The sequence below is a fragment of the Sylvia atricapilla genome, chromosome 4 (assembly GCF_009819655.1).
Source record: "Sylvia atricapilla isolate bSylAtr1 chromosome 4, bSylAtr1.pri, whole genome shotgun sequence".
NCBI classification, from domain to species: domain Eukaryota; kingdom Metazoa; phylum Chordata; class Aves; order Passeriformes; family Sylviidae; genus Sylvia; species Sylvia atricapilla.
This window is the reverse complement of record NC_089143.1, coordinates 44,212,013-44,234,513: the sequence shown is the minus strand read 5'-3', so window position 1 is coordinate 44,234,513 and position 22,501 is coordinate 44,212,013. Positions and strand designations below refer to the sequence as shown.

Here is a 22,501-nt window from a genome sequence, read left to right as displayed (position 1 = left end):
TTTTGCGAGGCAGTTCAGAGCAAATGTATTTACCTGGAAATGACAAGTAGGGTTGCTCCTTCTTTAAAGAAAGATGCCATTGGTTTTGCAGAACATCAGACAGCATAGATTGTCATAATGTCATTTCAGAAGGAAGCATGTTAGTTCTATTATTGTGGGAATGTGACATGGCATTAATTGATGCATCTTTTTGGTATAATGCATATTTAAAAGGTAACTTACATGTTTTCCTCACTGTAAAATCTCAGTCAGAAATATGCTGCTACATTCTAATTCTCTAATAAGACATGCCCTTGGAATTCAAACAAGTTTTGTCCTGCCCATATGATGGATGCAAACTCTTCTACTAAGAAAAGCTGTAGCTTCAGTCATCATTGGATCAAATATCTAATGTCCTTGCAGTACCAAAAAGCTTGACATAGTGCTTTTTAATTCCCCAAGCTCTGCTGGGTCTCACTTGAGCTTTAAGAACTTTTGTATGGAACTATTGACTAATGTTTGGGTATTTGGTAGACAGAAGACTTCAGCATTTCCTAATCAAAAGTTTTTCTTATTACTTTGTATAAGAAAGCCCAACATACAAAAATGTCTGGCTGGTTTATATTATTCACTTATCCCTGACTTCCAGAGCCCAGGTTTCCTCCCATGCTGTTGTAATGATGTGATTAGCGTAGTGGTGTTTTAATGTGACTGGGGAGATTGGGAGCATAGGATGGTAGGAAGGAGTGAGGGAAGTATATTCTTGCTATTATTCCTATATGCAAGAACATGCCATATAGTATGAGAGCTGCTTAGGAATAAACTAAATTTTTCAGAAAATAGTTTATCTGCCTGTGAAGATATTCACGCAGCTGTAAGCAATTTGTTATGTTTCAAGTATTGCACAAAATTTACATGATATTCTTACCAGTTCGTGCCTGAATTTGTTTTGTTTTTTATACTGCCTCTTCTCATGGCTCTTATTGTACTTCTATGGGAGAAAAACCATAGTTAATCATGCATATAAAACCAGAAATAAACTTCAGGATGCAAAAAGATTATGAACTTTTTTGTGAGTTTTCAATTTGTCTTACTAGAATTACAAAATTAGTTCTGGGATCTGATGAATCTGAGTGCATGTGTTCACTGTCTTGTTCTGTAATTTTATTGCCAGACTGCACAAATAGATAACATCAATTCTCTTTTGTTTCTTGCCTTCTGAAAAAAATGCCAGCCTTGTCACTCACATTCTGCCTGCAAGGACTGAGTTCATATCTTAGGTTTTCCTATGTTGACTGGCATAGGTAGATTTTCACTTTGGGTAATTATAGTTTAATTAATGTAGAACTGATTTAACATATATTTCTAGAACTGTGACAGTTCTAGAAAACTGGTTTGAGGAGATAGAAAAGTCAAATTTTCTCCATACGTTGAAAAACCAGTCTGGAAAACCAAAATTATGTGTGGCAATGATGAGAGTGGGAGGAAAACTGAAACTGAATTGTAGTATGACATTAGGTAAGTCAAATGGGATGTGGTAGAAAGGGTCTTCCAATTGAAGAGTAGTGTATTGGAAAATAAGAAATGTGTTAGTCTGTTATTTGCCACTTCATCAAAGATTAAAGCCTTCAGGTCTTCTCCCATTTATTTATGTTGAATTATTCTGATTGAGGATCTAGTGACTTAATTCATGGATAATAGGAACTGAGTGATGTAATGGGGTAAAGAGAAGAAGAAAACCCTGAATATGTATGAGGAGCTCTACTTGCACGTGATTTTGATAAGAAGTTAAAGTTCAGAGCCCGTGTATCTTACTGGATAGATGTTATGTCTATCTATACAACCTTTTGTTCCATAGGACTTGTAATCACACTTTAAACTGTGAACTTAACAATCAGATATGTTGTAATTTTTTTCCTGAACTCAACTTGAGTAGTATTATTTAAAATGTCATCCACCATTAAAACCAAACAAGCATATGATTGGTCTGATATTAGTTGCTCCACTGTTAAACTAGCAATTGGTGTGAGGTTTTAAGAGTATATTAATTCCAGGTATTAAAGGTAAGCAAAACTCTTATTTGTCACACCTCCTGTTGGTACTAAGCCAGAGTTAATGCGTAGTGATGCATTACTAATGGAGTACTATAACTAAGAAATTAGTAGAGTGTTGTTTCAATAGTTAAGTAAGTCTATATAAATTAAGTTTTGGCTGGGTTGGTTTCTGCTGTTGGAGAAACAATACAGTTCTGGTCTTTCCCTTCTTCATTTTAGATTGTTATGGATAGCATGATTGGGAAGCACCATTTTGGAGGCAGTCTTGTAATTCAGCCAACATTCCTTCATGAACATGCTTTCTGAACGACTTCTTTGCTGTGTCTACTGTCTCAACAGGATTGCTATGTCAAAAATCTGTACTGCTTCATCAGACAATCTGTGTAATAGAGTTGTGTAAATAAGAGTACCCTGACTAAAATATGTTTAGTTTAATATAGCGATTTGAAGTCATTAAAATGGGATTTTAACAAATGGTGTGAGTGGCTTCAGTGTTCTGTGACATATAGGTTTGAACTGTCTTGACTAGACCTAATTAAACTAGTGCACTTATTCTGTTTAGCTGTATTTCATGCTTTTGCTTCTTGCTAAATATCTGAGAATGGGGTAGATAATGCAGTCTTTAACTTGGGAATCTTTTAAATTGTGGGGGTTTTATACCTCTAGCTCTGGGTCTCAGTCAACTTATAAAATTAAAGTACTTTTGCTAGGTGGTAATTGCATCAACATAGTTTCAGTGTCATACAAATGAAAATTATTAATGAAGCACTCTTCTATTTGTTTTTTGGTGATGGTGATCCCTTCATAGATTTGTGGGTTTGCCATGTATCAATAAATTTTGATCAATTCCAAAGACTTGAATTTGCCTTTTACAAAGAAGGGGAGAATCTTAAACGTAGCTAGGAGAGCAATACATTATCAAAATAGAATCATCATATTTCAGTAAGGGGATCTGTTCTCACTTCCTATGTTGTAAGAGCCAAACTTATATTTATTTGGAACAAAAACAAAAGCTATTTTTCCTACCCTCTTACCATTCAAACATTAAGTACACTCATACCTCCCTTTAAGAGTGACATTTTGTGCACCCTTTCTAAATTATCTCTTTGTAAGTTATTGCAGGGATAAAGTGTCTTGTCAGTATGATTACAGATTTTTTTTGCTAGCTTTTTTGTTTATCTGCACTTGTGTAAAGAAAAAGAAAAAACAAAACCAAGCACCATCAGTTGCAAGAATGACATTAAAATTTTAGTTTCCATCCAGCAGTGTATCTCCTCTGAACAGTAACTTGCATGTTTGTAAACAGTGAAAAGGTATTGTTTTGATAATCAGTGACCTTTTGTCAATTTTGGTCATGTATAAATCAACAAATGCTAATGTTTTCTTTTCAATTCATATGCAAGAATATCATTCTTCATAAAGATATATTTGGACTGGTTTTTAGATGTTAAAGAAGGAGGTTAAGTTGAACTTTGCCTTTCTTTAAATTGAACTTCGCCTTTTTGACAGTGAGAAAAAAGTAAATATCTTCAAACAATATGTGTATACATATACATATGTGTATGTATTCATGTAAAAAACTTTGGTGTGTGTGTATATGTAAATATGCACAATTGTAGATCTTTAAATTTTTCATGTTACAAATATCAAGGTTTGGTTTGATATGATTGTAGTATTTTGATTTATTTAGTTCTGTAGTTTGTTCAGCTTGTATTTAACTTAGAATTACATTGAGTGTACAGAAGTAGTGCAGTTGCTTAGATTTAGATACAAATTTTTGTCTTTACAAAGCATGTTCTGCATTTTTACCTTAAGTACAGATGATTGCTTAGATTCCTATGGTGAACGTGCTTAAGCAGGTTAGCTGTCTACATTTGTTTGGCTACAGGTTTGGATATTTCTAAAAACTACACAGCATGCCAGGGTGCCTTCAGGAAAAAAATAGTCCATGCCATGTCCTCTTTGTGAAATCAGTGCCTCTTCTCTGCAATCTGGTTATCTTTTTTCAAGTCTCCGCTTTTTCAGCTTCCAGTGACTTGGTACATTTTAAGTTAAATGGACTCTATTAGCTAAACTAAGTTGAAGGAAAGGCTTTCCAGCATACCACCAACTGCAAGAAGTTCTGACAGGCTTAATTTGGGGGATCAGGTTCTGCATATGACTACTATTTGTTTTCCTTGCTGGGGTGGTGTTTTTTTTTTGTGTGTGGGTTTGTTTTGTTTTTTTTTTTTTTTTGTTTTTTTTTTTTTTTTTTTTGTGTGTGTGTATGTGGTTTTGGTTTTTTTGTTTGGTTTTTGTGTGTGTGTGTGTGGGGAGAGTTTTTTTGTTGTTGGTTTTTTTGTTTGTTTGTTTTTGTTGTTGTTGTGTTGTTTTGTTTTGTGATGTGTTTGTTTTTGGAGGGGTTGGTTTTTGGGTTTGTTTGTTTGTTTTCTTTTAATAATGCTTCAGGTACACAAATGTGGCATGATCTATTATCACATAGCCTGTTCATGTAGGAATTGGTTACTCTTTGCAGTAACATGCTGAGTTTTTGATGTCAGTGAGATTTCTGGAATTCACATGGAAAAACTAATTTGCTGGAATAATTGCTGTATGTTTGTAGTTCTTCCTTTTTTCTTTTTCCCAGGGGTTTGTCCTAAACAGAAGACATCTAACTATATCTGGGGGGATGTGATCCAAAACTGCTTCTTGACAATCTGAGCCTCTAGGCAGTGTCAGTGTCATTCTTATGCACTACCTTGCTTCTGGTTTGTGGATTGAACAACTACTGTTACAGGTCAAACATGGATTAGATTTTAAAGGTTGTGTTTTCTTTGTAGTTAGAAGCATTGCATGGATCATAAACAGTTACTATATGTGTCTAGACACTGACTTCTTAAAGCTATGTATAGCCTTTCTCTAGTGGTCCTCTAAACTTTCTCCACTTTTTTACCTCTGTATGGAAGCAAAGGGGATGCAAAATAGTACCTGACTCCAGACACTGACAGTTTGCTGATTTCCTGATGCTTTTATTTTTTGTAACTCTATTTTACCTTTTTGCTTTCACTTTCATAGTACTTTTTCCACCCAGTTTTTACTACTATGAATTTTAAATTTAAATTGCTTTAAAACCTGAACTTTTTTAAAGTACTGTGTTCAATTCCATTATTCCAGAGGCTTAAACTTGGCTGGCAATATAGTTCAGGAAACCTGTGGGGAGCTTTTTGTAGAGAGGAGTAAGACAGCAAAAATGGGCAGTAGGATGTTTTGTGAGCTGTGCTGTGTGGAGTCCTTCTTAGGCCTGTGCTGGGTTTCAGTGAAGACTTTGGTTGCTTGAGAGCTGGTTGAAATAGTTGATCTAGCCCTCAGAAGTTAAACAAGGTGATCTCAGGCAATTTTAAATGAAGGAGTTTCAAAAGCAAACAAAAGTTTGTGGTAGCTTTGTGCTCTGGACATATACGATGTAGAATAGGTACTCAGAAGGAAGCTGTTGAAGTGATACCTTACTGGATGTCTCTTCTCTCCCATGTCAAATATTAAAAAGACTTCATGTGCTATTTGTAAGAAATAAGGATGCTGTGAATTTTAAGGATATTCTTTGCTTAGTGAGCTTTTTGATCTTAACATTATGATAGTTGCTTCCATATTTTTTGTTTGTAAAGTGTTCTCTGCTTGATAATCTTATATCATTCTGCACCCATGTCAGTTTTTAACTGGAAACTTCATTAAACTGACATGTTTGTTTGGACCAGCGTCAGACCACATAATATGATGTTTCTGGCCACATTTTTGGTAACTGCTTCTCTAAGACACGGCATTCTACTTGGTTATCAATATAACAAAAAAATCTAGCATAAATAGTCAGGCTATCCTTACAGTGTTTCTCAATCATTTAAGTTTTGTTTGTGCGTACCAGTAGAAAGCTGTGACACCAGCAAGGGCTCTCCAGGCTAAAGGCAGAATTGCTTGTCTGAGAGCTGCTGAAACTTCATTATAATACTTTAGAGTCACTTAAATTGCTGCCTTTTTTTTTTGTTTGTTTTTGTTTTTTCTCTAACTTTCCTTTTTTATTCATGTATTTTCCAGGACTTGAAATGTTCATTACCAGTTGGACTTGGACTTTCTGAAACCAAAATAACATCTCATGGCTTTGATGGTGCCAAAGAGGGAGTTGTTGAGGCAGGACAATTTCCAAGTAAGGGTAAATGCTTTTTTTTTTATTTCTCAATTTAAAATCTTGAGGCATATTCTTACGTGGTCAGAAATACAATGTTCTGTAGCTGCTTTGAGAAGTTCGGATGAAAGTACACATTTGAGATTTGCATTAGTGACAACCAGTTTATCTTCTCTTGTAGCTGGGTTGTTAAAATAGAGAATCAATGCTACACTTGTAATATCTGTCAAGGGACTGGAGGGAACTACTTAGTGTTAAGCTGGTCTGCACTTACAGGGGAGGAAGGCCTTGAGCACCTTGGACTGGTCTCAGGCTGAAGAATTTTACTGTTACATTGCATTGAAGTTTTCTTCAGCTTTTGCAAGTTATTGTTCTGATTTGAAACATAACTGGAGAGATATTTTTTTGTTCACACTTCACTTACTGAGAATAAATTAAAAAGCAGGATCCTTCTTGTCATATTAATGTGTGCCTTAGAGAGTCTAAGTGGTATTAAACAGTGAGAAATTTAAAGTGATAGACAAGCCAATAACGTCACTATTTCCTTTCTGAAAGCAATAGAATACCATGATACTGTATGGGCAAATGGTATTTGATGAATTATGTACCTTTGACCATTTCTGAATTTGAAGGATTTGAAATTATCTCAGATGTGCAGCTGTGAAAATAAGTCTCTTTGTAGTCATAAATTTAATTTACATTTTGCTTAATTTCCTGTTTTGTAAAACTCTTTGCTTATGAAAACAGTTGATTTACATGTTGTACTTTACATATATTACAAAGTGAATGCTGTGTTTCTTTATACCTTTGAAAATAGCAAAATATCTAGCTAAAAACTGGAGCAGATGGCAAACTGCTCATTCCTGCCTTTTTGTATTCTTTTACCAGGATAACTGTTGCAGCTGTTACATGTATTAGCCTGTAAGGGAAAAGTGTCTGAAGATGTTTCAAGCTACACTAATGTGTTTGAAATGCAAATGTTCTGTGGAAATTTCTGTACACAAATTATGAGCTTTGGACATTTTGGGTATCATATATTTTCTCCAAGGATATTTCCTTTGGATTTTTCCTGATGTTCTAACAAAATTAGAGAGAGGGAAGTGGTAAAAGCTAGAGCTTCCTGTGAAATCATGGGCAAAAGTTGAATGATTGCCCTATTTCTAAAAGTTATGTCCTCTGTTTGAGTGTCCTTATTAGGGCTTCATTTCTGAATGCAAAGTAGGCAGTACTGAAGGGGGAAGGGCTTTTAGGATTTGGGGGATGTTGAATGATGAAGCATGCATAAGGCTGTGTTAATACTCTGTCAAATGATAAGGATTTTTTTAACTGCTTGTCTTGGCTCGCTTGCTGAAATGATTCAGGCAGGATCTTGCAGTCAAACTTCTATGCCTGGGTGAATTCAGTTGCAGCTCTTATGCAATGTATATCTACAGAAGAACACAGCAAGTGAGCTGTCTTTGTCTCATCTTTTCTGTGCAACAGGATCCAAACTGTTGGATTTATTTACCCCATGTTAGTAGTGCTCTGTGGAATGTTTTAAAGCTGATTGTTGATCCAATTACTTTGGGTGATGTTTTGGTATCACTGATAACTAAATTTTGTTGAAACTGCAAAGTTTAGGTTTGATTTTCTTTTCCCTCAGTACACTTTAGCCCTGAAGTATATTGGACTTTCTCAGCAAAAGCAGTTAAAGTTTTTGCCCAGTATAGTGGTCATTCGTCATTACAGAGGAAAAGCTAACTTACTCTTTTTAAATCCTGAAAATTCCTTAAGGATGCCACTTCAGATTTATCTGTTACGAAAGAGTGGCAAAGCTCTGAAAAGCATAATGAGCATAATCCTAAAACAGCTTAGAGAACACACACAGTGCAGGTCATTTAAAGTTGTTTGCTTTTTGTTTTGGTTATCTTGGTTTGTTTCTTTTTCTTTGCTTGTTTTTTAAGAGAAAAAGCAAGTGCCATAAAATCTTTCTTTTGGGGATAAGTTTACAAACTTTCACAGCTAGTGACTTGTATGATCTTCAGGATATCTTATTTGCTGCATGTTTACACAGACTTTAGAGCCGATGTCAATAAAGTGTACCTGAAACTGGCAGAGATTTCAGGGCTTGCTTCACTCTTTAATGCTTTAAGTACCATTCAGTGACAGTGCAGTGAATTCTACCTAGACCTGAAAAGGCATTTCAGCTGTGGATTGTTATATAACAATCTTCCATGAAATTTTCTGTATGGTTTGTACTTCACTGATGAGTTCTTCAGTTGCATATTGATTGTTCTTACAGGAAAAAAAAAGTCATCATGACCTAGAGAAAAAGATTAAGTCGAGAAAACTTGGAGTAGTTCACATGGAGAGATGCACCTCTTGGAAAGCATTTCCACCAGAAATGTCAACAACTTTTCTGTGAATACTTCTAATAGTTGCTTAAGCAAATACTTCTTTGTTTTAAAAAATACAAGAATGCATGTTCACTTCTAAGGGAAAATTATGGATTTTCATGGTTAAATGTCCCCTTTTCAGGTTCCTCAGCATCACCCAAATCATCTGTTATATCTCCTAGCAGTGCAGCAGCTAGCAGACTGGCTGGACAAGGTTGTGATTTAATTATTCCCACAGGTATCAAAGCAGTGAATGGATAACGCCCTTGTCTCTGCTGACACTCTACTAACCCTTCCATGTTTCTAATTATTTGATGTACTATTAGTTGGAAATCAAATTTCTGCGGGATTTTGGTGGTTCTCACTTCTGATTTCAACAGTTTACAAATTAACCTCTGCTTTCCTCTCTCTTAACTGCTTTTACTCCATAAAATTAAAATAGTAACTAATATTAATAATAACAAACATTTGATAAAATGTGAGTGTCCAAAATCTTTAATTTAGGTTAAAGCTGAAACTTTTAGCATTTTTTGCCACAATGATCACATATTCCAGTAGACTATGGGGGCAGCCAATTGGAATTCACAACACCCAAACTGAGCTCTGCCACTTGACTCATTTTGTGCCTGTGGGCAAATTACTTAACATCTTAGTCTGCTTCCTCCTGCATAAAAGGAGAAAACTTAGCTCAGTTACCTCATAAGGGTGTTGAGAGGGTTAATTAATTAATGTTGGCGCAGCATGTTGAAGATGTAAAGAACACAGTAGAACTTGATGCTACAGGAGTATCTTGAGGCATCTGTATAGACTTTTTTCCAAACTCTAGCTTGCATAAATAACTTGCCAAGACTAAAGTGACTATGAGTAGCAGTAGGGATCAGTCAGGGGTAGTTAAAATTAATATGGACATGAATAAATAAAAATGTTGCTTGAAAAGTGACGATACTTAGCAGTTTTTAATATTTAGGACACTAGGAATTTTGCAAAATTGAAGCATGGAATCCATATGATATCCCATACTAGCTTGAAAATGCTGAATAATGGCGATTTGTGTGTAGTGATTTGCCCTAGGTATTTTAATTTGTTGCTTTAAACCTCTTCTTTGCTGGTTTTATACTCATGGTTTGTAGAATGAATTGTTCTTAATACAATGAGCTAATAAAACTGAAATAAATAAATTAAATATTGGCTGAACACATCTTCTAGAAAGAATGACTTTAATTAGAAAATACTAAAAAAAGCTCTGTACTTCATGATAGCAGTATGCCAGTAATTGTTGTTTAATGGTCTTCAGGTTGTAAACAGACTTTTAGATTGACTAAATGCAGAAGAGTGTTCAACTGTTGGAGTTTTTAAACATAGATTAAGTAATAAACATGTCTCAAAGCTGTTTTAAGCTTTCAGTGTGCTTAATTTGCCCTATTCATGAAATACTGAGAGGTATATATACATTTTATATCAGTTTTGAAGTCCTTCTTTCTGGAACTGATTTTAAAAAGTCTGCTTATTCATAATAAGTTCTTACTGTCACCTTGCTCTGCTTTTGGATGTGCAATTGCACAAGTCTTCCATACCTGCTACTAATCCCTTAAAACAAACTAAGAAACAAAAAGCCCAGACCCAAGGCCTTGAAGATTTGCTTTGTGTCTGACACAGGGGGCAGAGCTCAGCAGAAGAGTGGACCAGTTGTGTTAGCAGATGAAGTAAAGAATCCAGCGATGGAGAAACTGGAATTGGTGAGAAAGTGGAGCCTAAACACTTACAAGGTATGCAGCCATATGTGTGTGTGTGTATGTATTCTGTAAGTTAATTTGCTAGTAGATAGGAATAGAGCTGTATGAAAGTGAGCCGTTGTTACAGTGAGCATCAGCAAGAATGTATAGGAGAGGCTTAGTTTTCTTCCAAGTGTAATATTCCTTATTAAATCCCTGGTGTCACATGGAGAATCTTTAATAGGTATTAATGATTTAGCAAGGTAAAGGATGTTCCATTTCTGATGTTCCCTTCGTCATTCCGAATGTGGAGATTTCAATACTAAAGCTTGGAATTAAATCTTTTTGATCTTCTTGAGTTGGCTGCTGATACAATAAGATTTTAGGTGATGTGAAAAAAATCAGGGGCGTCTGTAAGTTCCGAACTTGTTAATTCCTATTCTGATGGTTTTGTTTCATCTTGGCTGATTGTTTCTTCTTAGTGTTGTAATAGTTGCTTCAATTTGTGTGTGTTTTATATACTTCTACTTCCTGGTCAGTTGAGATTTGATGAAATTAGAAGAACATAAGAATAATGAAAAGGTGCTTAAAGCACACAGTTTGCTGGAAGTGACTCTCATTAAAAACCTATAAGGTAAGGAACAATTGTCAGGGAATGTATTCCTGTCAAAAGTTTTAAACAAAGGTCAGTTTTGGAAAATAGCTGCTTATTATGCCTACAGCTTAAATGATAGGGTTGTGGACAGGTGCATTAGTGAGGCCTACATTAAATCATGAAGGAATTGACAATCTGTGGAAAGGGAAGTCTGAATCCCTTTAGTGTTCTTTAAGTCCAGATGAGAATATCCTCCTAAGTGGGGATGAGAAGCAGGGATGGAGACGTTCTACCCCTAGTGGATGCTAATGCTGTCTTTGTTAGAATCAGAAGTTTCTTTTCTTTATGTAATTTTTTTTTTATGTCTAAGTAAATCACTTTTAGATTTTCTCCTTTTCTTGTCATCTAAATATTGTAGTAATTGCAGAAGTTGCAGTCCAGTGCTATCCTGGGACTTATCCTGGTAGCCTTAGGAAGAACGTTGCCAGCAGGTTGAGGAGATGATCCTGTCCCTCTACTCAGCCCTGGTGAGGTGTATCTGGAGTGCTGTGTCCAGTCCTGGGCTCCTCAGGACAAGAGAGACACGGAGCTCCTGGAATAAGTCCAGTGGAGGGCAGCCAGGATGGTGAAGGGACTGGAGCAGCTTTTGTATGGGGAAAGGCTGAGGGAGCTGGGCCTGTTCAGTCTTGAGAAGAGACAACTGAGAAGAGACTCATGAATGCCTATCAGGTGTCTGAGAGGGGGTGTCAAGAGGATGGGTCCGAGTTCTTCCCAGTGGTGCCAAGCAATAAGGCAAGAGGCAGAGGGCAGAACCTAAAGCACGGGAAGTTCCATCTGAACATGAGGAACTTCTTTATTGTGCAGGTGACTGTGCACTGTAACGTTGCCCAAAGAAGTTCTAGAGTCTCCCTCACTGGAGATACCCAAGAACCCTCTGGGCACAACCCTGTGCCATGTGCTCTAGGATGGAACTTGCTTGAGCAGAGATGTTGAACCAGAGGACCCACTGTGGTCCTTTCCAATCTGACCTGTTCTAGGATTCTGCTTTCTGTCAGCTACTTTGGAGTGTGCTGTGGTCCAGTCAGAATATGTGCTATTTAGCTGAAACTGTTCTTTAAAATTCTCTTGTCTCTTTAAAACACTGATTCTTAGGATCAAATCTCCTATGCCACAACTAAATAGGACAGGACTTGACCTTTGGAACCTTGATTTGGAAAAAAACCACAAAAACTCACAATGTCTCAAATTCACTGACATGAACCAACAGCCAGAGAAGTAGTGGAAAATGTTGGGGAAAGGAGTCTTGGGTCTTTGTGTAGAACATTCTTTCTTTGGCTGTGATGTCTGCAAAGTCCAGATTTTTAGATTTCTTTTATAGCTTAAGCTTCCCCCTTGCTGAAATCCAGAATCACAGCAGTAATGACACAGCAACCAAAGACTAGCATTTTCAGAAAACAACATGTTTACTTTTATCTGTTCCCAAATATGCCTAAGGAGATGTGTCAGTTATGATCTTTCTAGAGTTCCATATTGACTTGCTATCCACTCTTTTTTTGAAATCATTCAGAGAACTTAAAAATTCATTTTGAGTTGACGGAGTGTTGTGCAACTATACTTGAAGATGCCATACATTTGTGTCATAGGCTTCATACAAAACGCATATTTAACATAGTTAAGGACAGTATTTAAGTTTGTGGACATATTGGCTTGCTTTGGTTCCTATCAGGAAGATCATGGGAAGATGACCTCATAATAGGTAAGTGTTCATAGGTTTGAAGATGCAGAAATAACGGACGCATAAATGTCAATGCTTGCATTCCTCTGAATTTAAAATTCCTATTATCAATGTACCAGACATTGATACACAAAGAGGAGTTGGTGAAATTTGCTGTTAGGAAATTCTTTACAAATCTAACATGAGTAGTGCCTGTACCATGGTGTCTGTATCTGGGATTGAGAAATCTAAATTACTGGGTATGTTCAGAAGTCATTCCTGTCTCTAAATGACTTTGTAACTACCATTACCCTTCACATTTTCCAGTTGAATGCTCCCTAGTAATCATGAGTTAGTGTGAAAAGAAATTGCTCTTCTTTCCATAGTCTAGTGAAAAGATCTTTTTTCGTTCTTTCTTCTTCCCATGCCTTCCCCTTTGGATGAGAAAGAGGCTTTCAGTCTAGCAAAAACATTTAGGCCCAAGAAAGTCAATACTCTTCTTGACTTTCAGCAATTCTAACAAGCTTATCTTTTTGTTTTTCATACAGCTTCTTAAACTTTGAGGGGGGGCGAAAAAAAAGGCAAACCTGTTTCACAAATCTCTCCAACACTGGGCTACCAATAAAATCCTTTTTTTTTTTTTTTGAGACATGTCCAGTAATGTCTTTGTTCATCTTTGGCATATACAATTTAAAATATATTTCTCTTAAATGTATTTTCATAACTTTTTTTCTTTCTGTTATTTTTCTTAAGCTCTGCATTGGATGACTTCTTTTTGAGTTGCATGGTCTTTTTCATGGCAGTTTCCTTTACAGATACTCTTAGAACAAAGCACGATGGAATTAATGTGTGGAATTTTCTTTGCTAGTGAGAATATAGAGCGACTTGTGTGCTTGCAGTGTGTACTATTCCACTTAGAACTGGAGTAAATCAAAGTAGATTAAGACATTATCTTTTGCTGCATCTGAGTTATTAAAGCATGCAGTATAAGTCTTTCCTTTTGCTGGTTTTTCCTCACTTGTCACTGCTGGACGTTTTTAAGTGTTTTGCTGTGACTTAAGAAGCAAATACCCCTTGGCTGAAAATAATTCCTTCATTTGTAATTTATCCTTGCTTTCAAAAATTTTGCTTTCCATGATTCAGATTTTTCTCTTGCATTTCCACCGGGGTCTGTGTGTGTTTACGTCAGCTCTTTTGGAAAATAGCCAACATTTGACCGTCATTTCCATAGTACCTAATGAAAGGCTTATTTATGCTCTGAGTGCACTTAGAGCAAAGCTCTATTTTGCAGTTTCTCTTGGAGTCTTTGGTAGTAAAGTTGCATTCTGTGCTATGATTTGTTATGCTCTCCCAAATTTCTGGTGCTTGACAGACAAACATCATCTAGATTAGCTGTGCTTTTTCTTGTGAATTATTTGAATCTAACAAAGTACCCCAAATAGTCTTTATCTTCTGACCTAGACTTTATGGGTCATGACCAACTTGATTTCCTTGATAATTCTTGAGTCTCTCTTGTGTTCATCTATTACATTAAGAAAGCACATGGAAGCTCTAGCATGTTGAATGTGCATCTGCTTTGGAAACTAGTAAAGATGGTAGTAAACTGAAGTCCTTGAGTTGGGAAACCTGGAAAATCCAGTGCTTTAGTGTATTTGGGGGGTATGTTATAAGATAAGCTTGGGCATTATTTCACAAAAAAAACCCCAAACTAAAATAGCAGCTTTGTGCTTAGGTTAAGTCCTTTCAGAGTAGTTGTTGCCTTGACCTACTAACTTAATTTTCTTGTAACTTTTGCTTCTAGCTGTAATTTTTCATGTCTAAGTTGGTTATCTGTTCACACCTTGGGACCACAGATTAACTTCAAGTAACTTACTATAGCAGTAAATAATTCTGCTTTCCATAGAGAAACTGTATAGCTTTGCCACATATCTGCTTTGCAAATGGCTTCTTCTATGTCTCAGTCAAGGGAAACCCCACTGTGCCTCTTGGGACGCTCAGTGCCAAGCTGGGCTCGAATCTCTGGCAGAGAAGCTGTCACAGATCAGTGGAATGTGGCAGCAGCCTGCTCCGTCGCAGCCATTGGCTGGGTGAGAGTGTCTACAGCCACGGAAGAGCACATTTCCTGCTCAGTGTGTTAATGAACTGCAGACCTACTAAGAATTTGACTTATGGCAGAAAAGAAATAATCTTTCTGAGTCAATCATCTCTATTTTAAAGATGTGTAAATAATGAGTGCATTTTAATACTTTTGCATATTTTTCAGTAGGAGTTCCCAGTTTCCTAGTTAGCTTTTAAAAACTTGCTGAAAACCACCACCTTCTTACTTGCCCCCTAAAAAATCCTCAAAAAGAATATTTTTGTAAAATGTAACATGGATGTTCTGGAATTGAATGATTGGTAGACAAAGCCCGAAAGATTACTAAGTAGACATTTTTAGGCAGAATAGTAACGCTCCTATTAACTGACTTAAATGCAATGTGCTAAAATGCTGCTTTTAACTTAATGAGATTCACCAAACCTATAAAGAGATAAGTGTTCTTTTACTTGAGAAACAATTAGTTATGCTCTTGATTTGCTAACTTGAATATTCATCTTAGTAGGAGTTGAGACTTGTCCAACTGTTCTTGCTGAGTCCTGATAAACTTCTAAAGACTGTGTTGTTTTTTCAGTTTGTTGTGCAAACTTATATTGGGAGGGGTGGTTGTGAAAGAATTGTGTGTAATTATATGTCCCTTGAAGCTGAAAATGGGTGTATGCTGTGTTGTCTTGAATCTACTTGAATCTGTATAATTTAATTTTTTTTTCTGCAGTGTACACGTCAGATCATCTCTGAAAAGCTGGGTCGTGGCTCAAGAACAGTAGACCTGGAATTAGAAGCTCAGATAGATATATTGAGAGATAACAAAAAAAAATATGAAAATATCTTGCGACTGGCACAAACACTGTCCACGCAGCTCTTCCAGATGGTACATACCCAAAGGCAACTTGGAGATGCATTTGCTGACCTGAGTTTGAAATCATTGGAACTTCATGTAAGACTTTTATAGTGTTAAAAAAATACAGCGGCAGAGATGAAGATAAACCTAATTGACGCGTGCAGAGTATCTGCTAGTTAGCAGCTACTTTCATAAACCTGATAGTTAACAATATATTACATGCTCTTTGTGTTGAATGCTTATGTGATTCACTTAAAACTATAGGAAATTATTGAAATTACTGTAGTTCTTTATTGTTTCTTAAACGTTAGCCTCTAGTTGATGGTTGAACTCAAGAAATGACAATTTTGCTTTGTAGAGAAGAAGCATTTTAGTATTAATTTTGCACCTAATGAAATGCCGTCAAAGTGGTCCAGAGTGTTACATCATTTCAATTACAAGATGTCTTTGGGGAATGTGCCTGGCAATAAGTATATTAGGGCACATTAGTTCACTTGTGCGTATTGAATGTGAGTAAATTCCTTTTCTGTAGCATATTTAGGCATTGAGATTTGATCTCAAAGTCCTTTTTTTAATCAGAATTTTCCTACTAATAAGACTAATCTGTATTCTTACGTTGTCTGGAGTTGCTGAGCAAGAGAGGCAGTCTTGAGATATCTGGGTTGTTATGATTCCATGGTATAGAAGTTTATGTAACACTGGGGCACTTCTGTTGCCAGTAGTAAAGCTGTTTGCTGTAAAGAGAGACAAGGTGGATGTTGCTTACAGAGCATAGTAGCTGGCTTGTTTCTACATTGCTTTTTCTGCATTTGCAAAGTTAAAAAATTTAGTCCTTTGGAAAACCAATATTAAATGGTTTACTAATACCCTAAAACATAGCTGCTGAAACAGCTCAAATTATCTTTGTGATTTTAAAAACATCTGCCTTTTCATAATTGTTCTTTTCCCATTGAGTTTTAAGGGAGTAGGTGGAGTTCATGCTTGCACAGAGGAACCTAAGTGATAGCTAGCTGAAAAAATGTGAAACTCCTACACTAATGTGGAGGAATTTTTAATATTAGCCTGACAGATGAAAATCTGTGAATGTAGAGCACTTCTAGCAGCTAAGAAATGAAATGATCTGCTAAAAGAAGCTTTTAATAATCAGTTTATTCTTGACACAAATATGGGCATGGGGTTTGTGGCAGGATTTAGTGATTGTTATAAAGTATGTGCTGAAGCTGGATGTTTCTTCCAAAACACTGATGGAATCTGGCATCATGCTCATTTAATGAATCTTGGGGGTTTTCCCATGATTAGCTTGTAACTTCTAATGGGAATACTTATCTCCCAAGTTCTTTCAATCCATTGGTCTTGGGATTTGTTTCTGTCATTCATCTCTGGTGTAGATTCTTGAATGGGGTTGTTGATGGAAATCAAATAAAGGTTTCTGCTGCTATAATAAAAGTTATCTAACCTTTGCTTCTTGGAGACTTGCCTGGTGTTTGTCTCTTTCCTCTTTGTGTTTTCTCTCTCTTTAATCTGTAATATATTATCATCTGTAGCCTGGCCTACTTTTGGCTATTTGGATTTTTGACTCTAGAACTTGTGCAGGACTAAAAGTAAAATTTCTGAACAGTTAGTCTATGTGGTAACAGTATATAAGCTTGAATAAAATTAAAAAGCTCCCCAAGTCTCAAGATAATACTTCTTCTTTTATGCATGATAAAACAAAATTTTAATGTGGTATCTGGTGAGGTATTACTTCATGTGAATGGGTTGCTGTTTCTCTTTTGGATATAAAAGTAACTGCTGGTTCCAGGTTCATGTGCCTCTAATTACACAGGCAGATGAATCCCAATTTTAATTGGCTTGAGCATAGAGTATGAACTGAGTGTAAACTTCTGGTGAAGAAAGGATTTCCTGTTTGTTTCGTAAAAGGTATCTGCAGAGGTCATGGACAAAACAGAAAAGTTTGTATGACACTCTGAGCCATTGGAAGGACACGATTGTTGGTTAGTGTATTCCTTAGTACTGCAGGCCACTGCAGTCCCCCCTTGGTACCTTCCCCTTTGAACCAGTAGTGTTGTTCACTTAGGTCTGGGGTGATCTGAGTGAGAGGACCAGCTGGGAAATTAATTGCAGTCTTGCCTGCAGGAGGAAAAATAAATGGGACTAAGCTGCTGCAAGGGGCAGTCCTACTGCTGTTGTCGTCTGCCAGCATGCTGCTATTTCTTCTCTGTGCTAGCAATTGTGTTAGCTGTGTGGTTGGCAATGTTAGAGCAAAGCCAGCTGGAACATACTTGTTTGGGGTTTTTTTTCTAGCAAAATATGTAGCAATTTAGCCAACTGCTTTTGCTGCCCAAGCAGCTGTACGAAGCAAAGATGACAGATCTGTAGCAGTGTTTACAGGAGTTAGCTCATGAAAACTTGTTCTAAGTTCTCTTCCTTTTTTCTTTTCCTTCATTTGCATGCTTCCACTGCACCTTCTTCTCTAAAGGATTCTTTGCTTACCGTTGCCCATCACCATTGCCCTTACTGTCATGAAGTTGTTAATATGAAATATCATTTTGCTCTGGTGTTCATTTTCTAGACAGATGAAAAGAAACTGGGAGAATACAGCACTTCTGAGTCAGTTGTTGGCAGTGTGCAAGCCTAAAAAGACCAAAGTTCCAAATATGAACCTAGTGTGTTTTACAGTCATTACAACCAGGGATTGTACTCCTTTGTGAGAACTCCCATCTGTAGAATACAGAGATGCCATATGGATGACATAGATATAATAATTGGATTCATTTGGCATCTATGCATTAGGAAAATCTTTGCAGCCTTGGTCAGCTTACACTGCTGTTAACAAAGACACATGGACAAACATATGTCTAAATTTGACTAAAATGTCTTGGAAATAATTTTGCCCTTTTCCCTTCGAAATTTATGGATGGGCTACATTAAAGATTTTATTCATTATAGTGCTCTGCTCTTCAATTATTTATAGCCTATTAAACATGATTGATGTTGGGATTTCTTGCAGTACTCCTCTCCAGAATACAAGAATAAAACTTAGTAGTTAATTAATGCTATGTGCCCTTGTGAATTTAGTTACATTCCTGTATTCAATGTAGCAGTGTCTCTGTTCATATTAAAGCATTACCTAGACAACCACAAGAGATGTTGGATTAAAACCCTGCTGAATGACAATGTGAAGTTTGCATTACCACTTACTTTTAAGTAACATTCAAGATATCAGAGTGCAGAAAAGTCACATTATAAAATTGGATTTAACATCATGTGTGGTAACAAAATCATACCCTATGTTTTACTGATATTGGAGAGATTTCATAAGAACTGTGAACTAAATATTGTATTGAAATCATAATGGTTTAATCATAATCATACCCAAACAGAAGTGAAAGACCTGCCACATCTGTGTTTGCATTTTTTTTATATAGTTGCTGATGAATGCTATGATTTCAATTGATCTACAGCTTTGTTTTCTCTGTTCTTTGTTTATAGGAGGAGTTTGGCTACAATGCAGATACGCAGAAACTTCTAGCTAAAAATGGAGAAACACTTCTCGGGGCTATTAACTTCTTTATTGCCAGTGTGAATACATTGGTGAATAAAACAATTGAGGATACATTGTTGACTGTGAAACAGTATGAAAGTGCCAGGTAGCTATCCTGTGTCTAGCTCTTTTCCTTGTGAATTAATCCTCAGGAAGCAGACTCTGTATGAGCTTAGGCCTTGTATTTGAGTGACTAACCTGTCAGATAAAAACCTTATAACACAGCTCTCATCTAATGAGGGTTTCTGTTTAACGGTAAACGATTGCACAGATCTTCAAATGTTTTGTACATGTTCCCTTGTAGACTGAATTTTACTTGTTAGCTGTAGGAGTAATTATAGCTGGTTTTTCCCATGTGCTAGATTAAGGTGGCTTTCTTAGTAGTGTGACAGTGGAAGATTAACACTTTTATCCAGCTGCATTGCAATAGGTAAAATAATCTCTTTGACTGAAAGACATTGAATCTTGTGCCTCTGTTGATGAACAATGCCTGCAATTCACACTTCAGTTTTTATGCAGAAGTTGCAAACTCAGTCAGAAACAGGAAAATAAAACACAAATTTCTTAGCAAGTGAATAATGGCTTTCCTACTCTGGAGAAAGTTACTTTTAGATGTGGCGTAGTATGCTAAAGCTGGGTTCCTTTTTCCTGCCAAGGACTTGTAGTTCTTTCTGATGAGTGGTTCCATTCTGACTTTCTTTCACTTACCTAAATAAAGTGCATTTCTTTTAATTTGACAAATGATGTAGTTTGCTTATATAATGTTTTGTGATACTTGGGATTTGAAGGTCAGAAATTGCAAATTGCTAGAGTTTTGAATTTCTTTCCTCCTCTTTTTTAATTGTTCTGTTTTAATGCTTATTTTTAAATAAAATAGTAATGTTTTGTTTTGATATTTAGGTAAACTTTCAAAAGCATGAAAGGCAGAATTAATGTGTAGATGAGGTATTGCTTTATTTTTGACGCGTGTTTAAAAAAAAAAAAGAATTGGTTCATATATTTTCCAGGTATCCCCCTGAAAATTTATGCATAATATATCTGCTGCAATTGTTCTTGTCAGTAATTTTCTATATATGTTTCTTCCCTCCTTCATTGCTTTCCCTTTCTGCTCACTAAGTGAAATACCTTCATTGCTTTCCCTTTCTGCTCACAAAAGAAATCGAATGTTTAATAAAGCAGATTATAAAGGTTCTTCACTGACATGGCTAGTTAATAATTTTGCATGGTGAAAACAGGTTGCATTTATTTCTGTGCCTCTTCTTTCCTGTGTGCAGTTCTACTTTAGCATTCTTGTTCCCCTCTTCTGTCAGCTCTCTATTAGTTTAATGGTTTCCTTTTTGGAATTAATCCATAAATTACATATAAATCCTCAATCATAATGGCAATGAGAAGCAGAGCCCTGAGAATATTACTCCTTTTACCTCTGAATAAGTTTTATTTTTCTTTTGAGCAGTTACATCAAGTGAAAACTGTGGTTTATAACCAGTTATTCATCCTGCTTTGTTACCAGTTTAAGAAATGTCTGTAAGAAAGCATGTTTAAAAGGCCAGAAATCATGTGGTGTGTCCAATTAAATTGGTGGATATGCTAGGTTCCATTATTTGACAGCTACAAAAAAGCATGGAAGGAGGAGTGATGCTTTGGGCAGGGCTGCACCATCTTTTTGCAGTCTGTTTTTCCATATGACAGACAAGTTCTCAGGAAAGTATTTTTGGAAGAGCTATGAAACTGTCCAGTTAATGCATATGGAGAAGCCTGAAGCGTGGTCAAAATGCTTTAGGTCAGAGTTTAGTGTAAGTGACCTGTTCCTCAAACGTCTGTTTAAAGGGGATATCTTGCTCTTGTTGTGCCTCTTACTCTCAACACAAACTCTCCAGTGAACCGATTCAACAGCAGATAAATGACCTCAAAAATATTTGCTAGCTTTTTCTGGGTTAGTAGGTTGAGATGTCCCAGGAAAAGCTCTGACTACCAAGGCCTGTACAAAACAGAAGGCTGAGAGCATGTTGGCCCAGACAGGAACAGAAAAGGGAGGGTGTTTGTCGAGGCAGTTTTATACAATGTGCGTCAGGGTTTGCCTCATAAATAGGACGAAGGAGAAAAAAAACTTACCCTTTTTTTTTTTTTTTTCTGTACTTCACTGTTTTGTTCATCTTCTGTTGTACTTGGCCTTATGTGTGAGGTCAGTTTTGAGGCACTGCCCTTAGATGTTTTTGGTTTTTTCGCTTCTCTTTCTTCTCAGGATTGAATACGATGCTTATCGAACAGACCTGGAAGAGCTGAATCTTGGCCCTCGTGATGCAAACACTCTGCCAAAGATTGAACAATCACAGCAACTGTTTCAAGTGCATAAAGAGAAATACGACAAAATGCGTAATGACGTATCTATCAAATTGAAGTTTTTGGAAGAAAATAAGGTAAGCAACTACTTCTCATGTTATGTTTAGGAGTTGTGTTGTAGAAGTTACCGCTTTCTAGACATATTTTAAGTTGTTACATCTTGAAATATTTATTCATTTAAAAGTAGAGCAAGCAAGGAAGATAAGCTGAATTTTCTGAGTTCTTGCTGTATCAGTGGAGGACATACTTCTAGAGCAAGCAGCCTTAGGAGTCCCTAATCAAGCTGCTTCAGCTACAATTTACAAACATTGTGGCAGTAAGTTTCTTCTTGTTACAGGAGGTTTCAAGTTTGCAAAAGCTCTACTCTTCCAGTTTACCACATTTAATGGTTAAATGAGTCACGTAATTACTGATTTAATATTCAAAGTAATATGTACGTTTGGCAACATTGTCACGGAGGTTATGCACAAAGAAAGTGACAGAAGTATGAAAAGGCTTCTTCAAAATTAAGCTTTCTTTAAGAATTTGAACTGAGAAGTACTACTTTCTATAATTAATGCCCTTACAGTTTCTTAATTTAAAACAGGACTCGAAGTGTTGGTTTGATGGGTGGGGTTTTTTTCTGTAAGTGTTTATTTCAACCCTGCCATTTCATCCATACCCTCTTAATGATGGGATTCTTACCCTTCTTATTCTCCCAGATGGAAAACAAAACTGCCATACAAAACTTTTAAACTGTCCATTCTTTGATAAATATGTACTTTCAAATTAGATGTAAAAATTATGGTCTTTCAAGATCTGATTTTTGTCCATACTCATGGTAAATGAGGTGGTTATAATCATGTGTGGCTATATTTCCCATGTCTTCAGAGGAAAGAAAATGGGATTAAAATTTACATAAGAGAAAGTCATCAGTTTATCCAGGCTTAACATTATCAATTGGTTAATGTTTTCAATGTGGGATGATCAATGTATTTTAAAAATTTAAACACAAGTAGCTAACAACAGCCTGTCAAAGAATACATGACTGGCCCCAGATGGCAATAGCAAACCATGCTCCTTGCATGGAAAGAGGAAACCTTAAAGGAAAAATCATGGG

The 22,501-nt window shown here is 36.3% G+C and overlaps 1 protein-coding gene across 5 annotated transcripts in view; it reads left to right on the top strand.

The window, feature by feature from the left end:
* Positions 1 to 22,501, top strand: part of ARFIP1 (ADP ribosylation factor interacting protein 1) — a 40,919-nt gene that overhangs the window by 10,401 nt on the left and 8,017 nt on the right. For 3 of the 5 annotated variants that reach the window (XM_066317713.1, XM_066317709.1, XM_066317708.1), the window contains 6 exons: positions 6,099 to 6,213; positions 8,704 to 8,799; positions 10,218 to 10,327; positions 15,393 to 15,614; positions 19,011 to 19,168; positions 21,305 to 21,479. In XM_066317713.1, the coding sequence (XP_066173810.1) occupies positions 6,099 to 6,213; positions 8,704 to 8,799; positions 10,218 to 10,327; positions 15,393 to 15,614; positions 19,011 to 19,168; positions 21,305 to 21,479 (876 nt within the window). The remainder of the gene's footprint in view (positions 1 to 6,098; positions 6,214 to 8,703; positions 8,800 to 10,217; positions 10,328 to 15,392; positions 15,615 to 19,010; positions 19,169 to 21,304; positions 21,480 to 22,501) is intronic. The other 2 variants (XM_066317711.1, XM_066317712.1) reach the window with 2 other exon arrangements.